The sequence below is a fragment of the Littorina saxatilis genome, linkage group LG17 (assembly GCF_037325665.1).
Source record: "Littorina saxatilis isolate snail1 linkage group LG17, US_GU_Lsax_2.0, whole genome shotgun sequence".
NCBI classification, from domain to species: domain Eukaryota; kingdom Metazoa; phylum Mollusca; class Gastropoda; order Littorinimorpha; family Littorinidae; genus Littorina; species Littorina saxatilis.
In genome coordinates this window covers 47,317,921-47,344,097 of record NC_090261.1, presented here as the reverse complement: position 1 = coordinate 47,344,097, position 26,177 = coordinate 47,317,921, and the positions used below count along the sequence as shown (strand labels likewise).

General features: G+C 42.3%; 2 protein-coding genes across 3 annotated transcripts in view; both read left to right on the top strand.

The window, feature by feature from the left end:
• Nucleotides 1–237: 237 nt before the first annotated feature.
• LOC138953563 (centrosomal protein of 170 kDa protein B-like) overlaps nucleotides 238–26,177 on the top strand; it is a 102,183-nt gene continuing 76,243 nt past the window's right edge. The window contains exons 1-2 of the mRNA XM_070325407.1: nucleotides 238–972; nucleotides 2,035–2,184. Coding sequence (XP_070181508.1) covers nucleotides 850–972; nucleotides 2,035–2,184 — 273 coding nt within the window. The 5' untranslated portion in view covers nucleotides 238–849. The remainder of the gene's footprint in view (nucleotides 973–2,034; nucleotides 2,185–26,177) is intronic.
• On the top strand, nucleotides 18,892–24,438 carry LOC138953551 (uncharacterized). 2 transcript variants are annotated; one of them, XM_070325394.1, is made up of 3 exons: nucleotides 18,892–19,185; nucleotides 19,819–21,678; nucleotides 21,931–24,438. In XM_070325394.1, exons 2-3 carry the CDS (start codon nucleotides 20,256–20,258, stop codon nucleotides 23,655–23,657), a joined length of 3,150 nt encoding a protein of 1,049 aa, XP_070181495.1. In that variant the 5' UTR covers nucleotides 18,892–19,185; nucleotides 19,819–20,255; the 3' UTR covers nucleotides 23,658–24,438. The 2 variants fall into 2 exon arrangements, with proteins under 2 accessions (XP_070181495.1, XP_070181496.1); XM_070325395.1 differs by lacking the exon at nucleotides 18,892–19,185 and having other exon boundaries at nucleotides 19,321–21,678.

Here is a 26,177-nt window from a genome sequence, read left to right as displayed (position 1 = left end):
CATTACAACTATACTGATAGGCCGGAGAGTGCGTAAAAACGAAAGGGGTAAACTTTCACTCGTTAGGTGAAAGTTGGCTGCCGCCTGTATAGGCATACATGATGTGCTAATTCAAGTATTTTTGGATGAAATAGTGTGGGAATTCTTTGTTGTGGCAGTGATTTGAAGTGGTTTGCCGTGCCTTGGAAAAAGGAAGATAGAATGCAAAATGGGATGTGTGACCTTTTATTCCATTTTCAGTGACCGGCTACACCGTTTGTGCTCATCTCATCGTTTCGAAATGGAAATGAATGTGCAATGACGAAACCTACCCCAATGCTTGTGCGCGTACGGAGTGGATATGTTTCCTTTACGAGTCTGCAGTCTGCATTGCTTCATAAGTCGCTGAGAAACGTGACATGAGATGAGAGCATAAACACAGACACATGTTTCTTAATCTGCTTATGATGAGCAACTTTGCAAAGACCCTGAGACAATTTAACTTTGCAGAACCTAAGACATTTCATCGTGTGTGTGTCAACATCTTATTATATGAAGTGATTTTCCCCGTTTAGTTTCTTTCTGTGCCGTGAATGTGCAAGGACTAAACCTACTCTTTCGAGGAAAGAATGGAGGGGGAACTTAAAGGTCAAAGTGGACATTTGTGTGGCTTCCTTGGACATAATTTCGCGAAGACTCACATAATGTTGACAAAAGAAGACATGGCGAGAAAAGTACAAAGACACCATTTGTCGTTTCGCTAGTGCCTCCTCCATACCAGTGTTTTCGAGATGATATCGAAACTATTCGCGACATGGACAAGTGAGTCCTACAAAATTATTACAATGATGGCACTAGAACAGACAGAAGATGAATAATGTGCGCGTCAAAACTCAGAAACTGTTGGAGAAACTTCAGACCAAGTACGGGATGGCTCCCAAAAGTCCTGCACCTCCGCCCACTCCTAGTCCCATCAAGTTGATCTTTATTCAGGTACATACTGATTAAAACACAAATATTCTTTCCCGTGTGAACATTTATGTCAACCGTTGCAGATCTGTCCAGGCTTTTAACACACCATAAGAGCATCCACCCCCTTGAACGTATAAAACATTCAAGAACCTGGCTGCGCTCTTTTCGAATCTTGCAGGAATCTTTTGATGAATTGTTTTTGCATGTTGACACTATAGCGTCAGTTACGAAATGAATTCACTGAAAGTATCCACTCTGCAAAGGAAGCAGCCTGGCTGTTGATGTTGGTGGGTTTTTTGTCGTCGAAGTGGAAGGATGCTCTTATTCTAAGTAAAGTCTGAACATACCTCTGGTAATGAGAAGGAAGCTGCCTTGATAGTTTAATAGACATTTGTATCGATTGAACCGTTGATGAGGTAGTGTGTGTAGCTGCTTGCCAATAGTGTTCCTCTGTCCTTGTATTACCCCCCCCCCCCCGCACCACCCAACCCTATTAAATTGACCATCATTCAGGTACAGGACTGGTTAAAAGTCTTTTGGCTTCAGCGTTGTGTTTTCATGGATTTTTTCGCTTCGATATAACAATTAAATGTGTCTGGGCGATAGGGGGTACTCGGGAACAAACCTAACTATAGCAGTTAGCACACAAATAAGCAAAGAAACACACACACCACACCGAACTTCGTCACTCTTGCGTTCCCAGTACGAATGCTTTATCGACTGAGTAGGTCAAACTACGACTAACACAATAATGTCGACTCTTCATCACATAGAGTAAATATACTCCTCTTCGTCACCCACTGTTCCTCTCACAGGAATAACAGATGGCAGCTGTTCAGATCATAATTGGCCACTGCTTGGCAAAAACAGTATGCCTCCAGTACACATACATAGATGTTGACGGTAAGACAGTTTGTTGTGTTTGAAATGTCCATGAAGACACATATATCTACTCCAAACGCATTGAAACAAAAGATACTCTACCAACGATCCCGCTGCCTGTGCCCTGGCACTTGGTCGAAGCGGCTAACATCCACACTATCAATTACCTACTAAACCGTGTCATATGATTTGTTGTTGCAGGATGCAGAAGACGCGGGTGGAGGGGGAGGGGGGGACGACAAGCCCCCCACCGTGCACGCGTGGTACCTGGTGGACGCTGACCACAGGAAGCTGAGACTGCCCAGAACCATGCTGTTCCTGGGCAGGGAGGAGTGTGACATTATCATACAGGTGAGTGGACATTGCACTGGTCAGCTTTTCCTACTGACATCTTTATCTTTATCAATCATTTTTTTGTGTGTGTCTTCTTTGTTCGTGAATTGCAGCTCCGACGTGTACGTGTGTGTGTGTGTATTGTTATGGGCTTTTGACGGGTTTGGCCGTTCTTTCCCTGCGATGTTAAGCAGACATACTCCGTTTTCTGGGGAGTTTGCAATAACAACTGCAAGTATGACTGCGACTGCAGCTACCGCCGTGTTATCATCGACGACGATTGCTAAAACTGCTATGACGAGGACTTGACTATGACAATGAGGTGGACAACAACAACTGCAGCGACGGCAACAGTGACAACAATGGCGATGAAGATGGCGATGAGTGTTATGACGATGATGACGACTACTTCTGTGACTGCTACGGCGATGGCATATTGCTAAAACTACGACTGCTGCAGCACCTCAGTGTTAGATCTAGCTCTCAACCTCTCTCTATCTGTCTCTGTCTCTATCTCACTCTCACTCTCACTTTCTGTCTGTCTGTCTCTGTCTGTGTCTCTCTCTGTCTGTGTCTCTCTCTGTCTGTCTGTCTGTCTGTCTGTCTCTCTCTCTCTCTCTCTCTCTCTCTCTCTCTCTCTCTCTCTCTCTCTCTGCCTCTCTCTCTCAGTCTCTCTCTTTATCTCACTTTCACTCTCTGTCTGTCTGTCTGTCTGTGTCTGTCTGTGTCTGTCTCTCTCTCTCTCTCTCTCTCCCCCCCCCCTCCCTCCCTCCCTCTCTCCCCCCCTCCCTCCCTCCCTCCCTCTCTCCCTCTATCTCTCCCTCTATCTCTCTCTCTCTCTCTCTCTCTCTCTCTCTCTCTCTCTCACCACCTCGCTCTCTTTCTGTCTCAATGTCTTCCGCCTTCTCTTTCCCCTTTTCTCTCCATTTCAACCTGTCTATCCCCCCCCCTCCCACTGCCCAAAACCCGTTATATAGCGTGTGTGCAAAAGATAAGGATGAAGACACTCACTCACTCAGGACAGTACAGCTCCAGCCCAATCTTCATAGACTCATTATCTGTGGATGCTACAAGGAGAGAACTGCTTGTTTGCCTCTCTGGCCCCAAAGCACACAAGATTATCCCCCGTCCCACACACACAACCCTGGCCTGTGCAAAGTTTGGCGCTCAATCGCTCGAGGTGGGCACACTGTCACCACGAATGTGTGTGGAGTGCAGACCTTTCTTGGCAGAGGTAATACAGATTTTATTCATGAATAATCTATATGTTTATAGGGTATCAGTTATAACATTGTGTTAGCGATGTGTATTTTTGCTTGGGCATTGGTGTTTCTTCATCGTTGTTATTACTTGAAGCTTTCTTTCAATCAATGATTGTGGAAGACACTCAAGTTCAGTGTCACGGTTTCCCTGTCAGATATTTCCAGCAAAATTTACCTCTGTAATATCTAAAGAAAGTTAGTTTTGTCTGATGTATATTTGAACTTATTTAAATAGTAAGGTGTGCGTATGTGCGATTTTTATTTTTTATAGCTTGCTCAGTCCATTCTCTATTGACAATAGCATTGACATGATTCTTGTTGATGATGTTAAATAATTCTTATTTGGTCTTTGCATACAGTACAGTGATACAGCCAAAGTCTCAAGGCTTGGTAACATGAATACACGCATGCAGGAAAAAGAGAGAACAAATAATGGGTAACGCCAAGTGAGAAGACAGCCCGAATTTCCATTGGGGTAACCTCACAGGACTACGTGAAGTCTTATCCTTATACTTGTCCTTAATTAACGCCTGTACATTTAGCTTCATTTTAAAGCCCCCTCGACTTTACCACACGATTTTCTCCGATTCTTGGAGGTCTTACAATGGGGATTCCATTTCCAGTGCATTCAATACAGCCGATTATCTTTCACCTGTTCACGAGTAGTTATTGGTGTGCATTAAACACTTCTTTATGTGAAACTCAATGCTAATACTAAGTTACGGGATTAATGAACAATAAAATGAACAAGTCGCGTAAGGCGAAAATACAATATTTAGTCAAGTAGCTGTCGAACTCACAGAATGAAACTGAACGCAACGCAACGCAGCAAGACCGTATACTCGTAGCATCGTCACTCCACCGCCCGTGGCAAAGGCAGTGCACGTGGAATTGACAAGAAGAGCGGGGTATTCGTTGCGCTGAGAAGGATAGCACGCTTTTCTGTACCTCTCTTCGTTTTAACTTTCTGAGCGTGTTTTTAATCCAAACATATCATATCTATATATTTTTGGAATCAGGAACCGACAAGGAATAAGATGAAAGTGTTTTTAAATTGATTTCGAAAAAAAAAATTTGATAATAATTTTTATATATTTAATTTTTAGAGCTTGTTTTTAATCCGAATATAACATATTGATATGTTTTTGGAATCAGCAAATGATGGCGAATAAGATAAACGTAAATTTGGATCGTTTTATAAATTTTTATTTTTTTTTACAATTTTCAGATTTTTAATGACCAAAGTCATAAATTAATTTTTAAGCCACCAAGCTGAAATGCAATACCGAACCCCGGGCTTCGTCGAAGAGTACTTGACCAAAATTTCAACCAATTTGGTTGAAAAATGAGGGCGTGACAGTGCCGCCTCAACTTTCACGAAAAGCCGGATATGACGTCATCAAAGACATTTATCAAAAAAATGAAAAAAACGTTCGGGGATTTCATACCCAGGAACTCTCATGTCAAATTTCATAAAGATCGGTCCAGTAGTTTAGTCTGAATCGCTCTACACACACACACACACGCACACACGCACACACACACACACATACACCACGACCCTCGTTTCGATTCCCCCTCGATGTTAAAATATTTAGTCAAAACTTGACTAAATATAAAAACGAAGCGGCAAGGCTTCACGCAAATCTCTCAACCCCTAATACTTTGTGGTTGTAGTGTGGATTTCACGGGTAACTACATTTCAGAGTTTACCCACACAATTAAAAGCAAAGTAGGTGGCAAACGACCGTGCATGGGTAAAACGTGGCCCCTTCACAGAGTCACACCTGAGACATTTTAAAAGAGCTTCTTACGTATGTGGGAATCCTTTGAAATTTGCCGAAGCTGAACATTTATACCACGGCCTTTTAGCAGTGGTTGAAAAATAAACACCACCACTCGGGGCCATTGAGAAAAGCCAAGCAAAGTCCACGCTGCTTTGTAGGGTCTCCATGTAGCTGCCTGCTTGCAGTTTACCTTGGCGGCCTGGATATCTACCTGCCAGAAGGGGATTAAAAAAAAAGTGGGACAAGGGTGTGAGTTTTGCCTTTGACACCGGTGACCTGCATTGATTGCGAAGTAAAAGAATTCCAAAGACAGGAACTTCGACCGCTTTAACAGAAAATCGAAGGTAGTGATTCTTGATCTTTGATCGTGAACTCTGGTCATTGTCATTTAATGAATGGCTTTAAGTGGGGAATTGTTTCACTTCGAGAAATGAGACAGAAAAAAATTGTAACGTTGATTTAAGAGTCTCACACCCGTGCTTAGCGACTTGAAAGATGCCTCTACGTTGAGAATTAACATGCTTGATTTTCCTTTCAAGGTTTTTCTAGACTTGAACTGTGTTGGCATTTCTCAAAACAATTGTCACGGTTGACATACTCTGTAAGTTTCCAGAATTATGAAGAGGAAGAAAAATTATAGTACATGGGTTCACGTTAAGTGCTGTTCACATGGCAGACTTGCAACCAACTTGTGATCAACTTTGGTCGTTTGACAATCGCTCCCGAGTCGTTGAGGCTGAATCGGGAAAAAATCTGCCATGTGAACAGCCCCAGTGACTCGCGCCAGACTCGCAAACGACTCGGGCCAGACTCCAAAACCCAGTTGAGCACTGCCCGGCTCAGCCACGACAAGCAAACGACTTGCGCTGGCCAGACTTTTCCTATCGCGCGAACTGATTGGTCAGGTCTAGCCACTGAGTTAAATATAGAAGTATACATCTCTGTGGCTCTAGCCTTCCCTTCGTCGGAAAACAATGAGGTGAACCGGACAATCCCAAAAGGCTAAGTCTGGCGAGACTCGCCGCTTAAAACTAGTTTGCGAGTTCGAGTGTGTGCTGTTCACATGGGCAGCGATTTTGATTTGACTTGCCGCTAACTAAAATCGCTTGAAAGTTGGTCACAAGTTGGTTGCAAGTCTGCCATGTGAACAGCACTTTAGGAGTTGCTAGCCTCCACCGGAGAGAAATAAATCCTCTTTAGTCAAGGTGTGCGAAAAGTTAACTATTTTCACCGTGTAGAATTAACTGTTCCACGGCTGGTCTCGTCGGCTGAAAGAGTTGACACACGCAATCTTGACGATACACAGTAAACTGTCCCACTTTAGTCATACCCTCTCTGCTCCTGTGACACTGCCGTTGTGTATAGGTACGTGAGCGAGTATGAGAGAGACGGCTGTGTGCTAGAAGGGTCACACACACCTACACCCCCAACCCGCTCACCCACACTGGTCGGGTACCTGACTTTAAGTCAAGCGGGAGGTACATAGGTAGAGTGGCCATTCCAGCGCTCACCTGGCCAGGTGTGTTGACGGCAGATAGTTCTCCGGAACACCTGTGATCTTGTAGAGCTACCGCAGCGAATTAGGAAAGTTGTTTCCAGTGTGCACAACCGGTGTGGATTTTCAAGCCTGTTCCTGGTTCTTGAGGACAGTTCGAAGTATATTCTAGCTTGGGGTGTGATTTCTTTTTTAACTGTGGCTGTGACAGACGACTTTGAAGGTAATGGTAGTTCTGGTGTTGTTTGTGTGTGTTTGATTGTGTACCTCTCTCCGCGTTCCAACCTCTCAGAATGAAGTCTCGTTTGTCTGTTGGTCGGTCGATTTGACTGTCTGTCTGTCTGTCTGTCTGTCTGTATATATGTCTGTATATATGTCTGCCTGTCTGTCTGTCTGTCTCTGCACTTCTTGGTGTGGTTGTCTCTTTTTCTGCGTCACACGCACCTTCCTTCGTGTTGTCCAGATGACATTTGAACTTTCAGTCTGCAACTCTTGTCTCTCTGTCTTTCTCTCCGTCTCTCGTTCTCTCTCTCACACATATACACATTCTCGAACGCACGAACACACACACACACACACACACACACACACACACACACACACACACGTACGAACACACACAAACACACGCACAAACACACCACACACAAATACGTACACGAACGCGCGCGCACACACACACACACACCACCACCACCACAAAACCACACACACACACACACGAGCGCACACACACAAACAACGCTCTCATTCTCTCTGTCTCTCTCTGTCTCTGTCTGTTTCTCTGTCTGTCTGGCTGTCTGTGTCTGTGTCTCCCTCTCCCTCTCTCTCTCTCTCTCGCTCGCTCTGCCCCTTCATGCCTCCCGCGTTTCGTTTCAACCTGTCAGCACCGTATTTGTCTCACATACAATTTGACCTTTGGCAGTGGTAATCGCTGAACTGTGACAGAAAGAGAGGCCTAGAGAGAGAGCGAGAAAAAGAGAGAGAGAGAGTGTGTGTGTGTGTGTGTGTGTGTGTGTGTGTGATAGGTAACGAAAGTAAACTACGAGAGGACCACACAAAAAAGTTACTTCACACAATTAATCATAACTCAGTTGACTATATTGCAGTTTACCACAACAAAACTAAATAACCTGGAATTCTGTCCTTTCACCGTCCTGCCAAGCTCATTCTTTTTAACTCACTCTATAAATTGTTTGCACGTGACCTTGCCTTTGAATGTTTTATGGGTGCGTTTATGTTTGGTCGCCAGGGGGAGGTAAACAGTGATAAAGTTTGGGCCACTTTTTTTGTGGTCTTCGTTTTTCTTGGCAGCTATCTCGACGGATTACAGCTGATAAATCAGGTTGCGGGAGAGTTTTCAAAAGAAGGTCTATTGGATAGTCATTAATTAAATACGGTATTTCTGTCGCGTGAAATGTTGGTAAGAATTTGGAGTTTGTTTGACTTGAAATGTACTGCTATCATTGAATTTTGTGTAACATGCCGAGACATTTCATGGCAAAAAGCCAATCAGGCATGAACTTCTGTCTGAACGAAGACTTGCAATCAGTGAAAAGTACTGATATCAAGTGCATTTTGTAAGTGGGTATTGCATTGATTGAAGTTTGACGTGGTTCGTAGGTGTTGATTATTCGTTGAAGGAATGGCATGGAGTAATACGTCATGTTAAAGAGTTATGAATTCAAACTGTTACGGCGTACAACCTAGTCCCCGCATAGTACACAAAACTTTTAAACTCAGGGAGTCTCGACTGACAGGGGTTATTTGGGGTCAGAACTTTAAGCTTTTGAAGTAAATCTGTTGACTTTTGGGGTATACTTATGTTGCTGCTCTGTTGAACACACGATTTGAACTGAGAGAATCCCGAGTGACAGGTTTGTTTGAAGGTTTGCTTTGATAGTCGTTGTGAACAGTTTAATGTTTAGACGTCGACCTGTTAGTGTGAATGACCTTATTCACTTCGACCTGAGACTTCTATTGCTGGCTGTACTAGTAAAAAAAAATACTGGTAAAAATTATCGTGCCTTCGTTGTCTCACTTATCGTTTTTGGATTTTCTTTTGGAAAGCAGTATCGGTGAATTTGCATTTACTCAACTTGGTCTCTGATTTGGCCTGTACTAAAACCAAGTTGTTATGTGCATCTCGTTAATTCAGAAGATAAAAATTACGCTAAATCTCATCCCTTGAAATGTAGACACCGACAGGGAATTATGCTGAATCATCAGATTTTCTTTCGTTGAGCTATTTTTCTCCCTTGCAATATATGTGGGGGGTTTGTGCTGTTACAATAGCCACATTCAACCAAAGCTTAAACAGACTTGGGTGTATATTTAAACGGTCTCTATTTAATATCCGGGTAGCTCATGACACCACAGAAGTGATGAGCAAGAACAAAATACCGACGCGAACGATATTTGTACGAAATCAACACCGTGTTGGAAGCCAGGAAACGTCTGATACCGACACTTTTCAAGGCAAAAAGCCAATCAGGTATGAACTTCTGTCTGAACAAAGACTTGCAATCAGTGAATTAACTAGGGAAATCAACTCTAAATATCACCGCCTCCACAAAAGAGATCCTATTATTACTGTCAAAAAGTATTTGCATGGTATACCACACTTTGTTTGTGCTTCTGTTGAAAGGTACCAGACAAAAGGGGACTGGGGGCAAGGGATGTGGGTTTCTGACTGATCGAGAATAAAACCAGTTTCAGTTCAAGGTCCCGTAGTCAGTTCAAAGCGTCATTTGATTTACACAGCAAAATAGTAAATCCACTTTACAAATAGCTAGATATTCTTAAGCCAATACAGGATCCAAGGCTCAAAGTACCATTCGGTGTACTAGCCTTGAAAAGAAAGGAGACCACTAAACGAACAATGAAAACTTTTCAGAGCGGACTGTGAAGAAGCCGACCTCTTGTGGCCAGCTCGCTTTTCACGAGACACTGTCAATACAAACTGACCTGAAGAATATTTATTCCTGTATTCTGACCTTTTGCCCACCCTTTGGACCCCGTGGTGCCGTGGTCTGTGGTCATTAAAGACAGATGACGACAGACGAGGGATTTGGAGAATACTGCCATTCTTGAAGGCCATTGGTAGATCTTGGTGAAGTCGGTTCACGCCAGCGAAGAATTCTGACAAAATCGAACATATTTTACCTGTTGTGTGTTGAAAACGTATCAATGTTGCCGCTCTTTGTATGTGTCTTTCGTGATCTGATTGTTCTTACAAATGTTATTACACAGTACAAAGATCTGGTTGTGCGCTCCGGGCCTGTATTCTGATACTTCTGTTTTATTTTCTTCTCTCATAGTGTGTAAGTGGTACACGCGGGTCTTCTGATTTTTATAATTGCAGTGCTCAATCATTTCTGCCATTGTTGTTTATACCTTTTTGTGTTTCCCTTGTCTTCTTCTGTGACAAAATGTTTCCTGTTCATCAAGTTGAAGTCGATGTTTCATTATAAGGGGATTTGCTTGTTTCGTAGTGTGTTTGTTTTTGCAGTTGTTTTTATTGAACTTCAGTATTTCAACATATTTCCGGACAGTAATTTTGGCGAGTGGGGTTGGTGTTGGAGTGCTGGGGGGGGGGGGGGGGGTGTTACATGATGACAGGAAACACCGTGTTCCAAGTCATCAATGCATTTACGCTTGTATGGCTACACATTGGCACCCCTTGTTTTCTGTGGCTCCCATGGCGCCCCGGTGTCTTTGAATGGGTCAGAGAGGCATTGAAACGTGTAGTGTAGGTGTTGTTCACATGGTGGGACTGAGATAAGCCTGCCCTTTCCCGTCTACGTTAGCTGTTCCTACTGAGTTTTAATCCACTCAGTGTTACTCAGCGGCTGTTCCTAATGCAGGTGTGGTGCCAAAACAGACCATGAACAGAGCAGACCCTCAAGATACAGTCTTTGCCATGACTTAGTCTGTCAGGCGGGTGATCTACGCTGCATGCTAGCAATACTGTGAATAAGGAATGTCTACCTTAAACGTCCATTCCTTCTCGTGTACGCGATCCTTTTCACCATCTGAGACCTGCCCAGACTTTCTGGTGGAATAAGACTGTTCCACACCTTGGACACATAGCAACAATCAACAGCCTGGCTGCTTTTTGTGTAGAGTGTGATATTTTTTGTTACCCTCAATTTATTTCGTGATTGACGTAGGTTTGAATTACGAATATAAATCAGCAACGAATTTCAGATGTGCAGAAAAACAGCTAGCTGGTGATTTCGGGGAGGTGTTTAATTTTAAGGATCCTGTGTAAAAGGTTTATCGGATCTTTGGTAGTGGATGACTTGATCACTTTCACGAGAAAGCATGTACCTTTACGCTAGTAATGCTTTGCTTTGACTTTGTGTTGAGAGTCGTCAGATCAGTCCGCATGGTTGTTGAATAAATGCATAGAAGCAATGTCATACGTTGTAAAAACAGTTCCAGTCATGTAGTGGAATCACATCTTTTGTTTGTTTGTTTGTTTGTTTGTTTGTGTGCGTGTTTGTTTGGTTGGTACAGTATTTAGACGCTATATAGGCGCCCTCAAAAACACCCATCCACCCCGTCAACACACTCACACACGCATCTACCCCCATCCCACTCGATGTTTTTTCTCCAAATATTGAAAAGCTCGATTATGCTCACATTAAAATATAATTAAAACAACAACAACAAAACTGGTATCACACAGCAGGTCATGTAGTATTCTGAATTTATTACTTTTTCAACTGACGCGTCCTTGCAAAATGGCAGTGAGGTTGGTCGGTTCTTTCCATCCAAACTGAATCCCGAAGGAAGCCTCTTTTCATTGTACATGTACCTACTTCAAAAAATGACCGAAGTCACTCTCACTTTCTAGTACATGTGAGTTCGGCTTTCAGCGCGGCACGTAGGCCTACGCGTATGTGGTGTGGATTTCGCCTGCTCCCCTTTGGTCTATAGTCATCGAACTGGTGAAGGACTGTTTACAGTTCGAAGCCATCCAAACACAATTTATTTCGTGTAGGTAGATTTTATCAGTGTTTGTGAGTTTCTTATACCGTTCTCTCAGGCATTGAGAAGAGACATTAGCTGTTTTTGGATTTTTGGGGGATTTTTTGTGTGTGGCGGCATTGCAGAATAGTAACCGTGGACAAACGTCACTGCTGAGTAATTCTAAATTTGCATGTTTAGTGTGAAAACATTATGCAGTGCAGTGACCAGTGTCTCAATCAGTTGAAACGGTAAATAGACAAATGAGACAATTGAAACTTTCATTGACAAAAACAAATCGAAGTTTCTGCGTCCAAAAGAAAAAGTATTAAGTTTCTATGTGTAAATGTTCCTTTACGAAATGTGTTCTGTTTGTTATATTTAGTCAAGTTTTGACTAAATATTTTAACATCGAGGGGGAATCGAAACGAGGGTCGTGGTGTATGTGCGTGCGTGTGTGCGTGTGTGTGTGTGTGTAGAGCGATTCAGACTAAACTACTGGACCGATCTTTATGAAATTTGACATGAGAGTTCCTGGGTATGAAATCCCAGACGTTTTTTTCATTTTTTTGATAAATGTCTTTGATGACGTCATATCCGGCTTTTCGTGAAAGTTGAGGCGGCACTGTCACGCCCTCATTTTTCAACCAAATTGGTTGAAATTTTGGTCAAGTAATCTTCGACGAAGCCCGGACTTCGGTATTGCATTTCAGCTTGGTGGCTTAAAAATTAATTAATGACTTTGGTCATTAAAAATCTGAAAATTGTAAAAAAAAAATAAAAATTTATAAAACGATCCAAATTTACGTTTATCTTATTCTCCATCATTTGCTGATTCCAAAAACATATAAATATGTTATATTCGGATTAAAAACAAGCTCTGAAAATTAAATATATAAAAATTATTATCAAAATTTATTTTTCGAAATCAATTTAAAAACACTTTCATCTTATTCCTTGTTGGTTCCTGATTCCAAAAATATATAGATATGATATGTTTGGATTAAAAACACGCTCAGAAAGTTAAAACGAAGAGAGGTACAGAAAAGCGTGCTATCCTTCTCAGCGCAACGAATACCCCGCTCTTCTTGTCAATTCCACGGGCACTGCCTTTGCCACGGGCGGTGGAGTGACGATGCTACGAGTATACGGTCTTGCTGCGTTGCGTTGCGTTCAGTTTCATTCTGTGAGTTCGACAGCTACTTGACTAAATATTGTATTTTCGCCTTACGCGACTTGTTTTTTTTGTTTGTTTTTTGTTTGTTTGTTTGTTTGTTTGTTTTTTGTTAGTATAAAGACAACAACACAACGTATTTTACGAACATGATAAAAACTACGATTTACATACTCATTTACTCAATTTAATTCAGTTCGTTTGACGAGGACATTTTGTTGTTAAAGACACGACAGTTTACGTTCAAGTGCGTGGGAGTTTACTTTGAAACGTGCCTTCAGTTCATTGCCCTGAGTCATTGAATTTCTTTCACGTTGTTTGTGTTCCTGGTTACGGAAAAGACTTCGACAGTAGCAGGAACTGTTTACAACAGTGGGTGCAGTTTAAAAAGTCATTTATCATGATCGACCACCTGCCAGTAAAATCTGTTTGGAACAAGTATGCCATTTCCAAGCAGCCATTGACTTGGCTCGAAACGTGACTTCAGTTCTTTGCCCTAAGTCATTCTTTCACATTTCTTGTATTCCTGGTTACTCAAAGACTTTGACAGTTGCAGAAACTGTTTACAACAGTTGGTGCAGTTTAAAAAGTCATTTATCTTGATCGACCACCTGTCGGTGAAATCTGTTTGGAACAAGTATGCCATTTTCAAAGCAATCATTGGCTTGGCTCAGACGGTCCGAATGCCAGGCAGGTAGGTGTGGGCGCTGGTGACGAGTTGACGTTTGTTCATGCACAGGTACGCAAAGCAAATGTAGTTAATACTTCTCAGCTTGTCTGCTTTCAGATCTTTTTGAAGTTATAGTGGGAGGGAGCCAGATAGACAGTTGGCGTTTTTCATACTCAGGTACGCGAAATAAGCGTGCTTACTTCTCGTGGGTTTTTTCTGCTTACCGTCGTCGTCGTCGTCTTCTTCTTCTTCTTCTTCTTCTTCTTCTTCTTCTTCTTCTTCTTCTTTTTCTTCTTCTTCTTCTTTTTCTTCTTCTTCGTTTATGGGCTGGAACTCCCACGTACACTCGTGTCTGTGTTTTGTACAAGTGGGTGTTTAAGTGTATAACCGTGTTTTCCCGCCATTTAGGTAGCCTTATGTTGTTTTCGGGGGAGTTTACCGATCTGATAATGCATCAGAGCCATGCAGACATAGTGTTTTTCAGGCACAGGTACGCGAAGCAAGCTTACTTCCTCCTCAGGTATTCACATTTTCTGGTGTGATAGTGCGAGAGAGCAACGTATAAAGCAGGAATGAAACGAAAGTCTGTCGCCGTGTCTGGTGTGTGTGTGTGCCCGTACGTTTCGTTTATCTCTCTGCCTGCCTGTCTCACAGTTCTGAAGAAATGGCATCTGTTTATTGGAATCCGGTGCCTATGCTTCATGAAAGTGTGTCCACGAACGAACCTGCATATTTTGTGTTTGCTGTGGGCTGTGATTTGGCGTGCGAGGCCTCAGAGTGTTTGCCTGTCTTCTTAGGCCTGTGGATGTTCTTGTTTGTTCGCTTTCTCGTAGTCTACTGTAGCTTGTTCAGGTCGCAGGTCCACAACGTCATAGCGGCGGAAGAGAGTTTGGCGAAAAGCTGTTAAAAGTTAGAATTCCACAACCACACACTGCTGGAAGGAAAAGGAAGTAGTAATGATTAACGATGTTCTGTCCTCATCTCAATTTGCGCACTCTCTCAAACGTACAGCAGGTCAACGCTCATTTTCTTTCCAAGCACCTAGCCAATGGAACACACTACCTCTCCCCCTCCGTCAACAACAGTCCCTCGAATCATTCAAATCTGCACTCAAGACATTCCTTTTTTCCACATAATCCATGCATTCTACACTGCCCACCCCATCCCACCCTGAATAACTGTACATATTTTAATGGTTGATGGTGTGTGTGTGTTGGTGACTTTAAGTCTCCGTGTGTGTGAATGAGTGTATGTGCGCCTTGAGTCGCCTGTTGGTGAGATATGTGCGCGTTATAAATATTCGTATTATTATTATTATTATTATTATTATTATTATTATTATTATTATTATTATTATTATTATTATTATTATTATTATTTGTGGTCACAGTCAAGTGTTTTTATATTTAGTCAAGTTTTGACTAAATATTTTAACATCGAGGGGGAATCGAAACGAGGGTCGTGGTGTATGTGCGTGTGTCTGTGTGTCTGTGTGTGTGTGTGTGTGTGTGTAGAGCGATTCAGACTAAACTACTGGACCGATCTTTATGAAATTTGACATGAGAGTTCCTGGGTATGAAATCCCCGAACGTTTTTTTCATTTTTTTGATAAATGTCTTTGATGACGTCATAGCCGGCTTTTCCTGAAAGTTGAGGCGGCACTGTCACGCCCTCATTTTTCAACCAAATTGGTTGAAATTTTGGTCAAGTAATCTTCGACGAAGCCCGGACTTCGGTATTGCATTTCAGCTTGGTGGCTTAAAAATTAATTAATGACTTTGGTCATTAAAAATCTGAAAATTGTAAAAAAAAAATAAAAATTTATAAAACGATTCAAATTTACGTTTATCTTATTCTCCATCATTTGCTGATTCCAAAACATATAAATATGTTATATTCGGATTAAAAACAAGCTCTGAAAATTAAATATATAAATATTATTATCAAAATTAAATTGTCGAAATCAATTTCAAAACACGTTCATCTTATTCCTTGTCGGTTCCTGATTCCAAAAACATATAGATATGATAATTATGTTTGGATTAAAAACACGCTCAGAAAGTTAAAACAAAGATCGGTACAGAAAAGCGTGCTATCCTTCTTAGCGCAACTACTACCCCGCTCTTCTTGTCAATTTCACTGCCTTTGCCATGAGCGGTGGACTGACGATGCTACGAGTATACGGTCTTGCTGAAAAATGGCATTGCGTTCAGTTTCATTCTGTGAGTTCGACAGCTACTTGACTAAATATTGTATTTTCGCCTTACGCGACTTGTTTTAATATTCCGCCTCTGATCATATTGATACTGATGCTGTAAAATAATCCTTACAGTGTTCGTGCAACACTTCCATAATGTTGCTGGGTGTATTTTTTCGTTATTTCCCCAGCTGCATGGTTAAATTAAAATTGTGTCGTGAAGTTTCATACCTTTGCTGCAAAACAAGCGTTAGAGTGTTCGCGCAACCCTCGATCGCCTTCAGCGTCTGTTTTAGGTCATAGCTATACACTGCATAAAAGGAAAGGGTCACGTCTTAGTAGCTGTCGACTAGTCTGTCTCATTATGTCTTAAACCGGCTTTCATTCATTCATAGTGTGAGGCCGCCTGTGACCTGCGAAGTACACCTGTGCCGTGTATATTTGAGTAGGTAGTACAGGGACTCTCCGTGTGTGCTTGTGGTAGTCGTTATTCCTACCAGGACCGTTCTTTTCAGTTTCAGGTATTCTGCAAGAGACTAGGCTATGTCTCGCCTTAAAAAGTGTTAGCTATATACCTCATTTGTGACTGGCGAAGGATACCTGAGCCGTGTAGATTTGAGTAGGTAATACGAGTGACTCTGTGTGTGCTGTGGTGAGGTGTGGTGTTCGTTGTTCCTACCTGGACATTCTTTTCACTTTCTTTGTGGCATTGTGAATACCGTTGCCGTATTTGTTACAGTACAGTGACTATTCTTGTGTGTGTGTGTACTGTGGCGTGGTAGACCATATTCCTACCTGGACATTTTTGTTCAATCTCAGTGTTTCTGCAGATTTAAAATTCGGCAACTGAAGACGACCTGCTGTCTGAGAAGTGTACCGTTACCAGTAGATTCGAGTAGGTAATACAGTGACTCTGTCCGTGCGGTGGTGGTCGTTACTCCTGCCTTAGACATTCTATTCATTTTCAGTCTTTCAGCAGATAAGTGTGTCTCGACTCAGAAATCTATAGCTACTCGCGATTGCGAAGTCCACCTTTGCCGTTTATGTTTCGGTAGGCAGTACAGTGACTGTGTGTGTGTGTGTGTGTTTTGTGTTTTGTTTTTGTAGTGGTCCTTATTTCCACTTAGAACATTTTTTAGTTCTAGTGCATAAACTGTGGATCAAGGATATTCATCGCTCGTGAGTGACTTCGCATTGCCCGAATGTGAACACATTCTGCGTACAAGTCTTTTTTTCCTGACGGCTGTTGAATTCTACATTAATATCTTCAAGGTCTGAATAAACTTTGGATCAAGAATATTTATCTGTGTGATTGGGTAGGTAAGAAGGCTACGCTCTGTGCTAGCTAAAGTGATGATTGTCGTGCGTAGATATTCGCGTAGGTCCTAATAGGTTCCCCGTAGAAACACACGTTTAAAATCGACTTCACAACACGCGGACGTTCATTACTCCGGTGTAAGGACCATTTGATCAAGGATGACGCACCGCCGTTTGGTGTTCGGGTAGGTACCTTACTACTCTGCCTTTGGTGTCCTGTCTTTGTTCTTACCAATAACTCCAAAATTATTTCACGTGTCCACTGCAGAGAAACCTGCCTTTGGTGTCCTGTCTTTGTTCTTACCAATAACTCCAAAATTATTTCACGTGTCCACTGCAGAGAAACATGACACGGCTTGGTCGCATAACATAACAATCTTTCCCTCTAATGTATATAACTAAACGTGGTCTGTATGAGAAATTACAGGCCAATGTTACAGTATGAGGTGAAAAATGTATCTCGCTTTGGTGTAAGCCCTCCGTACCTGGACATTTTGGAATGCTCAACTAGGGTCAGTGCCACAGTGATAGTATTGACGACAGATACCACGACAGATACCACGACAGATAGCAAAGAATTTCTGTATAATCTCAGGGGAACTCTGATGTGACTATGACAGACAATCTTCTGCTTGTGTTGGGTAGTTATACTATGGACAATGACTTTGTTTCATTCTGACATGACATGGTGCTTCTGTAGCTTGTACTAAAACATGCATGACTTCGTGGTGGCCTTTACCTATTACACCGAACACCTCGGTGGCATGAATAGCGTTTCGTTGCATTATTTATGATCGAGACACGGTGAGAAAGCGGAGAAATTTGGCAGCATGCTGTAGAGTGCAAGACACAGATGACCGCCGAAACAGGTTTGGGTATGTAACTTGAAGAGAAGTCCCGCGGAGTCTGTTCATTTGCGTATTTGCTTTGTATGTTGATTCATTGTCATTAGCAGGTAATTTGATCGCGAGTGTTTACGTATTATTTCGTTTCTTTGTGACTGCGTCTTACTATCTTAGAAAGAGGGAGAAAGAAGGACAGACAGACACAGACAGACAGACAGAGTCTGTATGAAATCTCTCTCCCGTACTCTCTGGTCTGTCATTTTGCCTGCCTTCCTGTCTGTCTATCTGTCTGTCTTTGTCAAAGAGGAAAGAAAGTTGCTAGAACGTGTACGTGCATGTTTATGCAGCTGTCCCTACTCGTATGACGCGCGCAAAATACTGTAATTCTGAACTACAACTACAAGACTCTGCAGAAAACAAAATGTATAGTATCTACACTAGTTCCCTCACATTTTTCCCGCAAGGCATTGTTTCACCGGCACTGCTGTTTGATTCTTACGCCACCCCATATCTGTACCTTGCCGACTTCGTTTTCGTCACGCATGGCTTCACTTCTCGCATGGCTTATTGCAGTGTAAAAACGGATCATGCATATAACTAGGTACCGGCAGTGCTATCAGCAGCAGTGCGGGAAAGGCAAAACTTGAGTGAAATATGGCACTTTTCAACTTACTCTGCTTCAGCAATTACTAACCAAATTTTAAAAAAAATGGTATCAAAATAAAGATCATTTTTTCAATCTTTTATTAATGTGTCTTGTTTTGTCAAATATGAGTGTGTGAGAGAGAAATTTAATTCCAAACTTGACCACGGTCGGCAAATCCCTCGGTGGCTGACGCTCCTTTTCTCGCGTTGCTTTGAACCACGATCTACAGCTGTTGGGGAAATTCTTTTCTGCTTGACCCCACAACCTTCAAATTAGCATATAATTACCATATTTTGGTTCATCTCTTCCTGTAGATTGTTTTCGTATAAGTTTTATTCCCAAAGAATGGATGGAAAATTTTGAACTTTTAGTTCAAAACTATTGCTTGTTTTTAAACCTTTGTATCTCACAAACCGTACAAAATACACTGCAAGTCTTATAGTGCGCTGGAAAGCTTGTTTTCTGCTGAAAACAGTGATATACGAAACTAAGAGGTCAGGTCAATGGGAGCCAATCGCAAGCCGGGAAAGCCGACCTTCACATTCAAACCACACACATGTTCGCATGTCAACAATGGCGAATCGAGGTTCAAATGCTGCGATTGAGAACAGTACAGATTACCCTTGGCTCAACGCATTCAGGCCTTTCATCGGTAAATATTGTTTTGTTTTGTTGTATTAAAGTTATCTAAAGAAGCTTAGGCCTATATTTTGTTTCTCTTGTCTGTATCTTCGTGTAGATTGTAAATCAAAGTGGTGAAGTGGACCGGTCTGAAATTGTACTGTGTTTCGCTCATACGCTACTGGTGTCGAAGCTTTTTATTTTTCTTGCTGTCTTTCCTGTTGACTTTATGTACTTTGGTTGATACTTTGAACTTATTTGATAGTATTTTTGTCATTATTGTAACAGGATGGCACATTTAAGCGTAGATATTGACTGTTGTGTACGAAAGTGTTAGACCGGAAGTAAGGCGTCGAAGGTTTCAAAGAATAACTCAGTCAGGTTTCGTTTTCTACTATTTGGCTTTTTTCGTGTTGTAGCCTGAAAGAAATAATTCTTTACGTGAAAAGTGCACCTTGTTTACACGCAATTGCTTCTCAGATATAGTTTTAGAAGTGCAAAAGTCCACATTTAAGTGCTCTCTCTCTCTCTCTTTTAAAAAAAAATTTTTAGAGCAAAAGTGAAGTAACTATTATCATAGAGTTCAAAACAAAACACAGATGAGACAAACCATTTGATTTAAAGATGTCAATTTACTCATGAGTTTTGTTTTTATTTTATTCAGAAGATGACAACTTTGATCGACTAAGCAGATGGATGTCAAGCGCAGGACGAGGAAGAAAAGTTGCCCTCCCCAAGCATCAAGTCCTTACAAATCGTCTCCTCATCCAACTTGATCAGTTGCGGCTTCAGCTTGGGAAATCATGGGAGGATATGGAGACTCTGTTTTCTTCCATCTGTGACAACAGTCTTCTTCTTCATACAACCCTGAAGGAAGAGGTCAGGCGTGCAAACAAACAAGCTGCTGAAGTCCACTCTAGTGAAGGTGATATTGTTGCATTTGTGTATGCTGATGTGGGCGAGGAAATTAATACCAGAAACATTGGGCCCTTCTTGCAGAAGTTGTGACTTACAAGACGCCATCTTCTGTCTCCTGACTCTCTGTGTGACCTGCCCAGCCCTACAGAACTAGTGACAAATGGGACACTAATTGACTTACTCATGTTCCAGAAAGACGAGAGGCATACTTTGTGCAGGCAGTGGTTTACACATGTTGGACTTAACATTTCAGACTTGTCTGACAAGCAGCTTAGAGCAAGACTCGACAAAGTACGCAAACCATATGACACTTTCTCTAAAAGTCTGCACAGAGGCAACAACGAGGCGAAGCTGAAAGACTATTTATTTCAACAGCAGTCTCATTTTCCCCTGGTATCTGCGATGCCTACTGTCCCGTCTGTTGTGCCTTGTGCAATAGAGAATGCACCTGCAACACCCCCAGCTGACCATCCAACCGGAGATGAATTGACTCATCTAAAGATTGCATCAAGTGGCAGGCAGTTAGCTGCACTACGCAGGAGCAATGAAGAGCTCAGTGGGAGTCTGTTGGAAGCAAAGAACCGAGAGATGATTTACAAGGACCTTCTCAAAGAGAAAACTCAAAGCGTAACCATCTTGCAGGCAGACTTGACAAAACTTCAAGGCAAAGCTGAACGTAGTGCATCTCACATAAAATGTGTGGAAACCCAGTTGTGCAGTGCCAAGGAGTACATCGGCAAAATTCGGCAAACAAACTTTTACAAGAGACTGAAAAGGCAGGAAACCAACTTAAAAAAGAGAGAAGAAAATCTGAAAGATCATGAGGATGGTGGGTGCATTCAAACAATTGAGCGTCTGAAGCACAAACTCAAGTTGTGTCAGACTGCTAATTCAAGTCTGAGAGCCAAATTGAACAGTGTGAAGGAGAAGCGACAACAAGACTTGGACAGACATAATCAGCTGACTGCTGATCTTCTTGAAGAAGCTGTAGTACATACTGTGAAGACAACAGAGGAGGGCCCCAGGAAGAAATTCACGCATGATGTCATCAAAACTACCATTGGACTCATTTCTTGTGGGGTTTCTGCAAAGAACAGTGGCCATGTCATCCAAACAGTTGCGCGCAATCTGTTCCACACCGATATCGACGACAAAGATGTACCATCTGAACGCACATCTCTGCGGTTTGCGGATCAAGGGCACTACCTGGCTAAATACCATGTTGCCGAGACTGTGCTTGACTCTGACAATTTTGATATTCATTTTGACGGAACAACACGGGACCACCGGAAATATGTGGGTCAACAAGTGACCACAAGTGCAGGGTCCCTCAGCTGTGGATTCACAGAGGTAGCTACAGAAGACGCCAAGACTCTTGTGGATGTTACCGTCAGTCTCCTCCAAGAAGTGGCGCAAGTCTACGACAAAGACGACACAGAACGCTGCTTCAAAGCAGCTCTGCAGAAGTGTTCAGGACTGATGTCTGACAGAGCCGCTCCAAACAAGCTCATGAAGAAAGACTTCAACGACCTCAGAAAGGCAACCCTGGGGACAGAGGAGGATCTCCAGTTCCTGTACTGCAACGCCCATTACTTGCTTGGACTTGGTGAGTAAACACATTTCACAGCTTTGTACATGTGTTTCACTGTATCAGTGTCTGTGTCTATTATAAAGGTTAACCTCTATGCAGAGTGTGCTGTAAATGTAATGTGTAAATGATACATTTTTAAGTCTGTATTTTAAACTGTGTGTTTGTTCTGTATTACTATCTAGTATCACTTTGTATCTCTACAATGTCAGCAAATGTGTGTGAATCACTGAATGCTGTATCTTATATTCTTAATTCTGACTGTTTCAGGCACAAGTGCAGAGAAGTCACTGAAAGAACTACAGACCGAGTGGGGGCAGCAGCGTATTGGCCGAGACAACGCAGCTCAGTTTGGACATTGGCAGGCAAAGGAGGCAGCAGCTGTTCGCTATGTGCGGATGGCCTGCGAGGTTCTAGGACCCAGGGGCGATGATCAATGTGGCTGCAGAGATGCATGGCTTGCATACTGTGAGATGACCAACAAGACGTCTACTGTGCCAAGCTTCAAATCTAACCGGTTTAACAGCATCTTTTATGGTGCAACAAAGCTGCTGGCACACCGTGACGACATCATAGAGTTCCTGTCAGATTACATGCCGAGCAGGAACCAGAAGCTGGAAAGTGTGTTGAAGGATGCCCAGAGTGAAGAGGTGAACGTTTTTGTTGCCACGCTTGCCATGGTCTACGAGAGGATCACAGGACCTTACTGGACTCTACTGTGTGCTGGGGAGACGAGCTATGCAGAGTTTTTCTTGCCTGTTGTGGAGCTGCACGCACAGCTGAGAGAGTGGAGAGATGACAGTGCCTCCATTTTCAGCCCCCATGTGCCATCACTCTTCAGTATCCAAGTACCAGACGCATCGTCACTTGCAGCACTCCTAGATCTGGATGAGGCGACACAACAGAAAGTGCAGCGTGCCTTCAGCCACTTCTGTGTCAACTTTGTTGCTGTCACTGAGCGACAGTTGGACGACTTCCTGCCTGGTGGCCGATACCATGCTGTTCAGGATCCACAAGTGTTGGAGCGGCTGCGGCATTCACACATCACCAACCTCTTGGGAGAAGCCTGCTTTGGGGATCTCGATATTTCCATTTACACGCACCGCAACTCCTCAGTCCACCACCACAGCACTCTGACCATGTTGAAACGGAACAAAACAATGAAGGCTTGGTTCAACCAGAAGTCCAATGAGGAACAAAGGCAACTTCTTCTGAATGCATCCAGTAGTGGTCCTGAAATGCGAAAGCGTCACCGAGAGAATGACAGAGAGGTGAAAGCCAGCAAAAGACAGAAGCTACAGCTTCAGCAGCAGCGGACAGAGGCAGATCGACAGAAGAAGGCAAGGGAGAAGGCAGATATTGCTCAAGAGATCCGTCAAGATGGGGGAGCCTGCAGCAGTGCTGGTGATGTCGACAGGCTGCTAGAACGAAAAGCTCTGCAAAGAGAAAAACTGGCTGCTCTGAAGACCCAGATTCGCTTTTTCCGGCATGTCCTGGGATTCAAGTCTGAGCTTCTGAAGCTCACACAGGACCTTCCAGGCCTGGAACAGTCTCTGAAGGAGTTCCTTGCGTCCCAGGACCCATTCCCAGAACACAGGGACAGGGTGGACAACAACCTTGATGAGGAAGACGAGCCATCAGAGTCCGACTCCTCTGCTTCAGAGCATGAGAACGACCAGCGAGTAGATAGCGACGGGTTTTCATTTGCCCAGACAGGTCAGACAGTGGCAGTGTTCTACGATGAAACATTTCATGTGGGCACTGTTACAAACATTCTAAGCGCAGATGAGGCAAAAGTAAACTTTTTAAAGAAGAGCTCTCTGGACAACAACAGATTTTCTTGGCCAGCCAAAGAAGACAGTGACACCGTCAGCAGTGTGTTTGTGTTTGCATGGGACTTTTTGTTAGAACCGATCTCCACAAATGCACGGATGTGGCATGTCCCAAACAGCACTCTCCAGGAACAATATAACTTGTATGTGGAGAAGTACTGTTGATAAGTAAAACCAGGCAGATCACAATCAGTGAGTAAGTGGATTTCTGTCATTTGTGATTCAGTTTCGTTACAGAAGGTCTTTACTTTTTTCTGATATTTTTAAGAATTAACTTTCAAAAGTGGTGTGTTCAATTTCCACAAAAGAGATGTATCCAAGAGTATGTTGCATTTTGTGACTGCTGTCAAAATTTGATGCATATTTGTCCAGTAGTTCAAAAGTTACAGGCAGTTAAAGTTTGCATATTTCAGGGTTCCTCCGATCTTCATTTCCGCCTGTCAAAATGGTGAAATTCCTGATTTTGGCTCCCTCATTGTGACTGAATGAAGACAACCACATGTCTGTAATTGAAGATTTCTTAAGTATATACTATTGAGAGTAGAAATCAGAAGAATTAATGTGTTTTGATGTCTTTTTGTTTGTTAAAAAAATTCCTAAACGTGCCCAATTATCAATTTTCTGCCATTTGCCACGCCCCCAAATAGCCTTTTTTTCAATATTGACAGCTTCAGTACAAGTGTATCTCTACATCCTATCCTATTTCATTGATATTTTTGTGTTCTGCAGGCACATGTTAGCAAGATAAACTTGTTTAAGATGGGCATTTACTTAGTACTCAAATGGTGTGTGACCTCAAAAATGGAGAAAATGTGAATACGCACCGCTTAACGCTAACTGTAAACTTTAAAAATCAGATATCTCAGGAAGTATTTGAGATAGAACCTTACTTTTTGTTTTGTTATTCTTGTTTTATACAGAAGAATAAGAACATCTCAAAACATTAGGAGATTTTTCAGACTCATTTTTTGACTGCCGGTACCTAATATAACCAAACAGATTTGGTCGAGTATAAAAAATGTCTGTCAATCTTTTAAGGCAGGGGTTATGGTCTTTGCTGGTTGCGGTGGTGTTTTATTTTGTATTAATGTGGTTTGGGTCTAATTTTAAGGGCTGATCGTTTTGTCTTGATAGGTTTATTGGCCTCGGCTCTCTCTCTCTCTCTCTCTCTCTCTCTCTCTCTCTCTCTCTCTCTCTCTCTCTCTCTCTCTCTCTCTCTCTCTCTCTCTCTCTCTCTCTCTCTCTCTCTCTCTCTCTCTCAGAAAAAAAACCCACTTCTGCTTTAATTGAGAAGCAGGAAATTTATGGTCATAATCATTGGTATTGTGGAGAATATAAGCTACATGTCATTAATTAATTCTGAGGATGAGAGTACACTGTCGCTTAGGCAAAGGGCGGAAGAATACGCTCTGTGGAAAAGTTAGCGCACTCCAAGAGTGCGCTAACAGTTTTAGCGCATCGCCATTAGCCAATGAACTGGTTCACATCAGTCATGTGACACCAGTACTTACTGACAATTATTATTATTATTATTATTATAACCATTATCATCATTATCATTATTGTTGTTAATTTTTTTTTTACAGTTAGTATTGTTATTATCGTTATGACATCATCATCATTACCATTATTTCTATTTTCATATTTCTATTGCTGTTATTGTATTTAATAGTATCAAATACTATAACTTTTTCTTTGCCTTTAAATGCCATTTATTATCATAAGTATGATTATTTTTGCCGTCAACCTTTGTTGCTCTTATAATGTTTTCATGTTCTGTTTTGTATTAAAAAAAAATATATATATGTTAGTTAGCAAGGACAGATTGTAAGACTAGGCAACGCCTAAAATCTCCATCCTTCTGTAATAAAGTTTAATCAATCAATCAATCAATCTCTCTCTCTCTCTCTCTCTCTCTCTCTCTCTCTCTCTCTCTCTCTCTCTCTCTCTCTCTCTCTCTCTCTCTCTCTCTCTCTCTCTCGCTCGCTCGCTTGACACTCATTCACGAAGAGGCCGCGAGCATGAAATAGAGAGACTGACAGGGAAACACGACTGCTTCAAACGTTTCCTTGCCATTTCAAAAAGTCCGTGTCGAGAATCCAAACAAGAATAGCAAAACTATTTCTGATATTCATTCATGAAGAGTCCAGGATCGTGAAAGACACACTACTGAAAAAGAAAATGCGTGACTGCATTCGAAGTTTCCTTGCCAAGTGTATAATAGGCCTACAGGTAGCTGTCAGCCGCCGCAATACAGGTAGAACCTGCTGAGATTATTTACCTATTTACTGCCAGGTGGGGCGGGTTGGGGTGACTTAGGAGATGCACACCTGTATATCCAGGTACGTTGACTGCTTTCACCACTACTGCATCAGTCGTGTTGTGGTGGTTGTGTGTGTTTGGTAGTTTTGTATGTGGGTGTGGGTGTGTGTGTGCGTGTCTCTCTCTCTCTCTCTCTCTCTCTCTCTCTCTCTCTCTCTCTCTCTCTCTCTCTCTCTCTCTCTCTCTCTCTCTTTCTCTCTCTCTCTCTCTGTCTGTCTGTAATGTGTGTGTGTGGTACATGGTCATTATCATTGGACAATTATTTGTTCATGCATTTGTTTTAGGTAAGGCTTTTGAACAACTGCAACAAGTTCAACGACATAGAGACAGACAGCAGAAAAGATACGTCAAACACGACCGATT